At 38.8% G+C, this 9,952-nt stretch overlaps 1 protein-coding gene across 1 annotated transcript; it reads left to right on the top strand.

Moving 5' to 3' along the window:
• Positions 1-348: 348 nt before the first annotated feature.
• gcdha (glutaryl-CoA dehydrogenase a) lies at positions 349-5,454 on the top strand. Its single transcript, XM_010797428.1, has 12 exons — positions 349-541; positions 953-1,062; positions 1,264-1,296; positions 1,410-1,550; positions 1,697-1,759; positions 2,233-2,403; positions 2,496-2,625; positions 2,930-3,146; positions 3,248-3,351; positions 3,996-4,121; positions 4,237-4,397; positions 4,797-5,454. The coding sequence occupies exons 2-12, from the start codon at positions 960-962 to the stop codon at positions 4,868-4,870; spliced, it is 1,323 nt and encodes a 440-aa protein (XP_010795730.1). The 5' UTR covers positions 349-541; positions 953-959; the 3' UTR covers positions 4,871-5,454.
• The last annotated feature ends 4,498 nt before the right edge of the window (positions 5,455-9,952 follow it).

Genomic DNA, 9,952 nt, shown 5'->3' with positions numbered 1-9,952 from the left:
AAAAAAAAAAGATTTTCCTAACAGAAAATCCAACTAGTTACATCATAATGTGTGATTATGCTCTTTTTGCATTGACCTGTTGTCAGCTGCAGAGTCACTTACTAATGTTTAGGACAGGGCTTCTTATTTTACCAGCCAATGGACTGGAGGCGGTGGGCCAACACCCTCTACAAATCCCGGCCACACAGCACTATACGCCATTTTGAGTGTGGCAACACGCCTCCTGGACCTTTTAAACCGTTCGCTAAGCACGGTACAGGAAGCAGCATGAAACACTCACAACAGATAAACCTCTCCAATGTATTTAATGTCATTATTTCCCCACTGCTATTGGATGGTTGTGGAACTTCCACGCGTTGGTCGTGCATTGCCTCCAGAATCTCCTGCCTCACCTATCATGGAGGACACAGGACAGCTGCTCCTATGCGTCATATTACGTATCGCTGTGACGTTGCTACCGGCGAGATGTTACTTAAGCAACTTTTATAACTCACCGCTCAGAAGTCATAGGATCTCGAGAAAACTCACCGTGAGAATTAAGGTACAGTTTAGACAAATCTTTCTTACAAAAAAGTCACAGAATTGTTATTATTGCATGTAGCCTACGTTGCTCACAAAGTAACAGCATGCTAGTTTGCTGATTAAGATTGTAAACTTTTTTAACCTTATTGTAACCAAGGATCTATTATACTCAACCATCTATTTTAAGTCTTGCATGAAGTGATATTAATGCAATAATATTAATTAATACTCAAACAGAAAGTGTGTTTATGAACCAATTAAACTCACTATAGGCTACTGTTCAGAGCTAATTAAGGACATTAAATATTATATTATGTTCTGACAATCTGGTTTTCTCTCACCTGGGAACTCAACCTACTTGAAATGTGCTTTCATTTTGAAATATAATACCATTTTAATAAATATTTCATCTTGTTTCCACTTTATTCAGAAAACAAATGGCTCTCAGAGGTGCTGTCACCCGTCTGCTTTACAACAGCCAGAAATGTGCTGCTGTTGCTGCTTCCAGAGCCCAGGGCACAGCTGCAACAGCAATCAAAGGTACAATTATTATCATAGTTATTTTAATATATGTATATTATATTTATATATATAAGTTTAGAGTGATTGTTTTGAGACACATATCAAACTTCTTCACCTTTGTCCAAAATGAAAAGAAACTCACAGGAAGGGAAAACAGTTAAACAGTACGTTTTTAAATGTCTCTAAGGTAAGCACATTTTCATTTTCCTTCCTTTTTAGATGTTGAAGAAATCAAAAAGCCGGCGAAAGCACGTGAGTGAAGTTCTTTTTTAAAAGTCCATCCTGAACTAGATTACTTCACACAATCTGTTGTCACATGACACAGTGACATAACCAGTGTGTTTATGTGTATGACCGACCCTCAGCCAAGGTGGCGTTTGACTGGCGGGACGCTCTGAATATTGAGAGTCAGCTTACAGAGGAGGAGATCATGATCCGAGACACCTTCCGTGATTACTGCCAGGAAAAGCTCATGCCCCGCATCGTCATGGCCAACAGACATGAACGTAAGCAAAGCATACAGAGGAATTTTGTTTTGTTTTTTTACTCAATTTTCGAGTTGCAACTGTTAGAATATCTAAGTTGTGCAAAAAGTGTTTGGTTTCTGATTTAATATTTGACTGTCAGTTTTTATTTTCCCAACATGCTACAGATTTCCACCGTGAAATTGTCTCAGAGATGGGAGAGTTGGGCGTCTTAGGCCCAACTATTAAAGGTAAAATGAAACAAAGCCTCACCTTCACAATTTCGTACTACGGAATAAAAGAATTACTGAAACAAATGTTTAAATAACAATATCTTCCAAACATGTTTAAACTTGTAAAATATGCACCTACATTGTTATAAAACTCAACACCAATAATAGTTTTGTCCTCAGAAATGTTAAGTGTGCAAGTATACAACAATTATAATACTATTATTATACATTATATTGTGTCATGTTACTTGACACTGATTTCATGTATTCAAGCACAACATAAATGAATAATGTAAGATGTTATTACAACATCAATCAGTACATTTAATTACAATATTGGGTTTTATTATTTTTACTAAATCTTTAGGTCTTTTTAAAATTAAAGGAAATTATTTCACCATTGTGTGCTTCAAGGTCTTTATATTTGTTTTCTATATGTTTGTATAAGAATTACTCATAGCTCATTACTTGGTGTTTTATTCACCCTGCAGGGTACGGCTGTGCAGGAACGAGTTATGTGGCGTATGGCTTGATAGCCAGAGAGGTGGAGAGAGTGGACAGCGCGTATCGATCGGTCATGAGTGTCCAGTCTTCCCTGGTCATGCACCCGATCTATGCTTACGGCACGGACGCCCAGAAGGAGAAGTACCTGCCCCGACTTGGTGAGAAACAAATGTTCTGCATTTGGTATGCTTGAATAAAAGGCAAAAGGACGTACTTACGATCGTGCCTCATGTTTTTATTTTCCTTGCAGCTCGTGGAGAAATCCTTGGATGCTTTGGCTTGACAGAGCCCAACCACGGCAGTGATCCCAGCAGCATGGAGACCAAGGCCAAATACAACCCCTCCAGTGGTACCTTCAGCGTCAGCGGAGCCAAGACCTGGTGGGTAGTCACATACAAGGAGCGTTGGCTTTCTTGAGTGCTATCTCAAAGCAGAATGGGAGAAATTGAAGATACAGAGTTGTTTAGAGACCAACAATGTGAAAATAACTTATACTATATGCTAGTATGTATGAAATCTTAACAAATGCTGTAAATCACACTTGTGGGTTAGCTTGTTATTTGAGGTCCAAAACGTTCAATTAAACTTTGGTCCATTCCAAGCGTCAAGCCCTTTGTGAAATACTTACATATACAGTCATGCAGTTCATGTTTTTCTCGTTCTTCACTCTTCTCTATCTGCTAGGATTACAAACTCCCCCGAGGCAGACATCGCAGTTGTGTGGGCCAAGTGTGAAGATGACAAGATTCGGGGTTTCATTCTGGAGCGTGGAATGAAGGGTTTTGCCACCCCCAAGATTGAAGGAAAGTTCTCGCTGAGGGCGTCTGCAACCGGCATGATCCTGATGGATGAGGTGGAGGTTCCCCAGGAGAACCTGCTGCCAAATGTCTCCGGTCTGGCTGTAAGTGGCTGCTCTCTTAGTCCAAGTTCTCTTACATCTTTGAGATCAAGTGCTGTGTCTTAAAATCTAACATTTATTTGGTTATTGACCTTTGTGATCAGGGTCCCTTTGGCTGTCTGAACAACGCTCGGTACGGCATTGCATGGGGAGCTCTGGGAGCTGCTGAATTCTGCTTCCACGCTGCCCGACAGTACACTCTGGACAGGTACATGACCTTCTGTTAACAGTTTTTGTGTTCAGTTAAGGTAAAGGGATAGTTTGGATTGTTTATAGTCTGGTTGTATGAGGTCCTTATCTATAGTTGGTGTATTACCAGTCCTGCTTTATAGGGGTCAGCCGGAAAACTTGATTTAGCCACCTTCAAAAATCAATATCAGTTGATTTGTGTACGCCCGTATTTGAAATATCTTCACCATTATGTGTAATCGGTTGCCATTGTTGAATACAAACATTAAGAGTTTTAAAGTTACACAACACAAACAAAGTAAACCAAACGAAAGGGCAGTCTGATGACAAGGTTAACCAGTGAAAATGTTACAAATAAAGTTGACAACTGATACTATTTCAAGCAAGGTTTTTTACGAGGCTAAAATATGTTTTGCTGCTGCCCCTGTCCAGAGCAGTACATTGTACTCCCGACTTTAGATAAGAACCTCATTCTGCAACACTACAAATAATCACAACTATCCCTTTAAAGCCAAACGACCTAACAGACATAATAAAGTCCAACCTCAGGGAAAAAGTTTAAACATTACCATACTGTGTTTGAATCCAGTTCCCCTTCTGTTATGCCAGCCTCGTCTTTTTTTGTAATGGATTCGTTTTCATATCTTTCTTTCCTCCAATCAGAATCCAGTTCGGGGTGCCACTGGCCAGGAACCAGCTGATGCAGAAGAAAATGGCTGACATGCTGACAGAGATCACCATTGGGCTGCAGTCATGTCTGACCCTGGGAAGACTTATTGATGACAAGAAGTGAGTCTTCTCTTACTATCATTACATTGTTAGCGTCTTTTCTAGCTATGTCAGCGGTTGATGCTGTCTTCTAGAAAAAAAAAGTTTGTTTTAATATGTGTTCTTATCCTAATAGAGCGGCACCAGATATGATCTCCATGCTGAAGAGGAATAGCTGTGGCAAGGCTTTGGATATTGCCAGACAAGCCAGAGACATGCTTGGAGGAAACGGCATCTCAGATGAGTACCACATAATCCGTCACGTCATGAACCTGGAAGCAGTCAACACATACGAGGGTAAGCACACACCCAGATACATCTAGTATGCATTTTTTAAATACCGACATCACATAAGTCATTATTGTAGTGAAAAAGATGTGAAACGTAGCTGCAATTATTTACCTCAACCACCAGAGGTCAGCAGTGCAGAGATTATGAGAGGTTGATTAAGAAATGCACTTTTTAGAACACTGTCCAATAATAAAACAAGTTTATACATAGCAAACTTTAAATAAAAAATTGATATTAAACGATCCTGTTGTAATTTGGCAGAACTATTATTCAAAACAATGTGTATTCTCTTATCTAAAGAGGACTGAGGAAAGTTTGGAGACTACTACTCACAAGAGAAGTATTTCCTCATCTATGTGAAAACCACTTGTTGATAAAGGTTTCTCATTGTTCTTTCTTTTATAGGAACTCATGACATTCATGCTTTGATCCTGGGCAGAGCCATCACTGGACTGCAGTCATTTTCTGTTGAAAAGTAAAATGTTGAAATGGAATGATCTGGATTTATACTGTGCTTCCTGTTTCTCATTTGGCAAACCCATATGAGTAAAACATGAAGTGCACTTAATCAGGCTTACATTTTAGCTACATCCTAAATACCTCATTACATTTGTTGTTTAAAAATAGTGATAGGATCTGTCCATCACTGCCTCTGTTTGGTTAATCTTTGGTGAATATGTTAGGTCAAACTAACTAAGCATTTGGTCCAAACTGTGAGGATAAGTGTACAGTTAATATGTCTGAAATATATTTTAGGCAGTGATTAATCCTTGTGCATGTCAAGTTGCAGCAATATGAGTTTTTGTGGCAATTAAATATGTAAATAAATCAGTAAGGTGTGACTGTAGCTGTGATTCAGAATGTAAAAATATCTTAATACAGACCTCTGCTCAATTGATAATTGTGTTCGGCCGTCATTTTACATTATCATGTTAGTAATTGTATGACTAAAGATCACACTATCTTAGCTGACTTATTTAAGATATGGTGCAAACTGTCAACATCTAAGAACAAAATATTGTGGTTTATTCCGATTGTATACTTTTTTAATTGACTCAAAATTCTGAAATTGAACATACATAAACATGGGTTCAGCTTTTGTTTTAGTCTTCTTTGAATGCACACATAAAAAGCAATACAATGTTTACCTGGGCATGTTTGATTAAGAAGCCATGTATGAACTGCACACCAGAAATAGGTAGACATTCACATTAGATGTTTGTGGTACTGAAAATGTAAATAATTGCAATTAATAATAATGTTCTATAAGCAAAGACACAATGTACCGTGTATTCATGGAAAATAGGAAGAAAAATGAATAATCTTTTTTTCGCCAGCATTTGCAAGGCAACTTTTCAGAATACTCAACATAGTAAACCAAAGAGCACATGAACAAACTCAGAACAATTTCACAAATAATGCGGACATCGGAACAATTACTAGTTTTTAGGGCTCTGATGTCTGGCTAATAGCCAAGACCCCTCTGAGACCTGTCAGTGCATGACTGGCCTCCAGGAGCTCACTGTTGAGCTTAGTGCAGCTCTCCAGCACCTCTGACAACTCCAGCAACTTCAGCTGCATCTCATTGCTGTTCTCTTCATACACCGTGAACAAGTGCTCCTTCATCTGCTGACACATCTCTGTCACCTAGGAGATTAAATGTAAGGGAAAAAATTAAATAGAACAGCTGTGGGCAGAGTAAAGGCACTCATTCATAATTTGCCCTTTACATTCAAGCATAACGTGTATTCAGGGCCAAAGTGAAGTTCACAAAAGAGTATTTTTTAAGTTTGTATAAAGATGTAGACTAAATTATGATAAAAAATACCTTCGCGACTAACTTGTCCTGGAAGCTGTCCATCACTTTCTGGTCACTAGTGCGGCTGTTGTTAATCTTTTCCACCAGTTCCTGAACTCTCCTGCTGATGTCAGTTACTTTCGAGCTGAGAAAGATATTGAGAACAGAGAATTCATCACCCGCCTAGAGCAAGTGGACCAAACTGCTACACGAAATATCACTTGAAGTTGATGCAATGGACTGTACTAAACCTGCTATTCTGCTCTTGAATATCAGTCATGCTCAGGCTTGAGGACTTTCCTCTTGGTGACTCGTTGTCTGTGTCTTCTGTCTGTATCACCCAGGACAATGAAAAAATTACAATTATTCTATGTATTATTACAAGGTGGCTTGTTTACAGTATTTACTGTACAATAATGGTTTCATAGATCACCTAACAGTCCACATCAAATCATTTTAAAATATATTGACGAACATTTTTTACTTATGGAAAACTTAAGCAGTTGGGACTATTTAAAAAAAAAACGTTGTGACTCCTGGGCCTTTAGATAAATGTGATAATCGGTTACCATTAGGGAATCTTCATGTCCGCTTTTGGGAGTGGACTGTGAGGTGGATGGTAGGTCGTCAAAGTAAAAATCCATGTTGGTTTGTTTGACTCAGCAAATCTAAAATAAACAAAACAAAACACACCTGCTAAACATACACAAATAGTGTTGGTAACAAAAATAACCTAGTATTCTGTGCAATGTAACGTTAGTAAAAGAGGATGGCTCAAGTCTAATGAACTACAGCTAACGTTAGCTAACTCACTCCTTTAGCTTAAGCATTCCCCTCTAGGCTGTTAAGTGTAATATTACCTTCACGAATACAAACCACATTATGAATATAGTTATATTAATATGATGTTACAAACTTTGCTTATAATATACTTGTCAGAAGACCGGTGCTGTTTGTGTGACGTATAAGCTTAACTAACTATCTGCACTTTTAGCTGCCACCGCTAAATGCTAATGTACTGTCCCGCTAACGTTTATCCCCTGGATTCGTTTTTATGTTTATGTTGTCAAATACATATTGAAACTAAAAATAGTAAGATACAAATATATATAATACATTTATAAAGCTACAGTTTGAAAGGAGGAGATGGTCTCACCTTGTTAGCAGAGGTAGAAAGTAGCAACAGCACACTGTAAAAAGAATTTACTACATAAAGATGTAAAAAACTTTAATATTAGGAGGTTAGGATTAGGTATGAAGGTATTAGGTGCAGTGCCAAAGAAAATGGAAACAAGTAGGCTAGGCCATACCTAAACATTGTCAGGTCAGATATTTTCCACCATAGACTGTAGCTTTCCACCCAGTTCCACCAATTTGTTCACCAATTTAAGTAAACACTCTTCAGTTAAAATATGGACAGAAAACCGTATTTATCATTAATCAGAGAGACCGTTGAGAGATTATCAGAAGTTATATAAAAAAGAGAATTCCGGAAATGGGGCATGATTTAATTTAAACCTTTCCAGTCAGGAAGTCAGAAGGATGTATATGACTTTAAAGAATTTAAAATGTCTTAGAAAGGATTTATTATTTACTTTTTCTTTAGTGTGTGTGTGTGTGTGTGTGTGTGTGTGTGTGTGTGTGTGTGTGTGTGTGTGTGTGTGTGTGTGTGTGTGTGTGTGTGTGTGTGGGGGCACTTAATCAGATTGTCGTGGATTTGGTAATCTGTGTGAGGGATGGGGATGGGATGAGAGACTGATTGATCGACTGTGATTGGAAGTGTAATCCCTGCTTCCTCTCTGTCTCCCTCTGTGTCACCGCCCACAGTGTGGATTATCTCAGTTGAGAGGAGGACACGCACACAGCACAGAGGCACAAACCCTGCCAACAATGTCCTGATGTCTGGTGTGGAGGGACAAACTGATGGAAACAACATGATATTACTCCTTAAAATCCTCTGGATGTTGGTGAAATGACAAGCAAAAATCCATATGTGACTAATATGGAATCTGTAAAAACGTTGACAGGTGGGTAAATGTATTCACTGGTCTATTTCTATTCTTTGTTATTATATGTTGCTTTATATTTGAATCAAATATATTTATTTTATTTTTAAGTAATAGTGTTTGACTCTGCCTCTGCATTTTAGGGAGTGACACCTGGGCAAGTGGATGAGTCAAATTGGGAACCTTTCCGCTTTGCACGTGATGAATAAACTACTTTTGTAGGAGAACTGGTATCTTATACTGTGGGAATATGGCCAACTTAAACCACACAGAAGAAGGACTTTCATTTCAGTATTTGGTTCAAAATATGAAGCCCCTGTACACTGAGTACAAGCCTCCTTCCAGGGACGTCATCCAGCTACCGAAGTCTGTCCTCTACCTCCTGGTCGCAGCACTGGTCATAGTTGCTGTGGCTTATGCCATCGTTGGTCATCTCATCAAGGACCTCATGCTGGATATAACAGGTACTCATTTCTATAAGTGGAGCTGACTCGTTTTAAACTAACATTAGTTGGATAAAAGAACTCTTGTTGATCTAATTAACAGTAAGTCATCTTGTGCTGTTTGTCCTCCTGATACATTTATACGGCTTACAATCTAGTATCAAACTGTATAAATAAATTCATGCTTAATGAAGCCAGTGATGGCAAAACTAAACCTTTTGCTTTTTGAACTTTGAGTTGCTCCACCATGTATTACAGCTTGAGTCTCAACTCACCTGTTTTTCTAGTATAAAGACAGGATCAGAAAATGTCTGAGACATCTGTTCTCCTAACTTGGCTCAATTAGCTAGTATCAGGGATTACCTGAACATTCAATCCAAAACTCTCGGTTCAATTGTTAGTTGCACATATTTTTTTCAAAGCTTGGGGTTATAAGTGTATATCTTTAAAGAAGAAATTCCACACATCATCCAGTAAAGGTTCCTGACGTAGCATACAGCTATACGGTCTTTAAAAAATATATGTCTGTGATAATTTAAAGGCTCAAATAAGACCAAATTAACTTTTGTCTCTTGAGTACTTTGAGTACTTGCTCTGTGCTATCTTAACAATACAGTGAGGACAGTTTTGTAAGGATGTTGGAAGAGGTTATTATGTAATATTATTCTGAATCCTTTCTTTCTTTCTGTCCACAGATTGTTTGCTGGGCCCAGTCGAAGATGACATAAAAAAAGACGGAGAAGGGGAGGGGTATAACAGCCCTCTGCACCTACCACCTTCCCTTAACCACTCCCACCCGAATGCCTTCCACGTGTGGGACACGGATGACGTCATCATCCCCATGTCTGCCCCAAATGAGAGCCCGTTGTCCCCATCTCTAATGGCCGTTATCCCTTACATGCCTTCTTTTTTCCCCAACTCCTTCAGCAACGTCAACAGCCCGCCGTGCAATCACCAAATCCCAAAGGAGAGTGATGCGTGAGGCAGCACGAAGGATCCAGAGACGGTTTTCAGACAATCTTAGCTCCATGTTTCACCTCGGAAACACAAAGGAAATAAGTAACTGGGAAGTGCACATGAAAATCAATGATTGTCACAAATCTAATAACATCATATGGCCGGCAGAGACTTGCAAACTATGCATTGAGACTTTTCCTGAATGGATTTCTTTCTGTCGGACTAACTGATGATGTGTCTATTTAAGACAAAAGACAAACAGAACAGTTTTTCAGGATCAGAGCCAGGGACAGTCAGTGGGATTGCTTTCACTTTTCTCGTGGATTTGTGCCAAGTCAGCATTGTGACTATTAACCT

The sequence above is a fragment of the Notothenia coriiceps genome, unplaced genomic scaffold (genome assembly GCF_000735185.1).
Source record: "Notothenia coriiceps isolate Sejong01 unplaced genomic scaffold, NC01 NC01_scaffold00037939, whole genome shotgun sequence".
Lineage (NCBI taxonomy): Eukaryota > Metazoa > Chordata > Actinopteri > Perciformes > Nototheniidae > Notothenia > Notothenia coriiceps.
This window is presented reverse-complemented; position numbering and strand designations above follow the sequence as displayed.

Coding starts and splice junctions, on each gene's coding strand:
- gcdha (XM_010797428.1), top strand. CDS start 960: ATGGCTCTCAGAGGTGCTGTCACCCGTCTGCTTTACAACAGCCAGAAA. Junction 1,760..2,232: donor CTTAGGCCCAACTATTAAAG/GTAAAATGAAAC, acceptor TTCACCCTGCAG/GGTACGGCTGTGCAGGAACG. Junction 2,626..2,929: donor GTCAGCGGAGCCAAGACCTG/GTGGGTAGTCAC, acceptor TCTATCTGCTAG/GATTACAAACTCCCCCGAGG.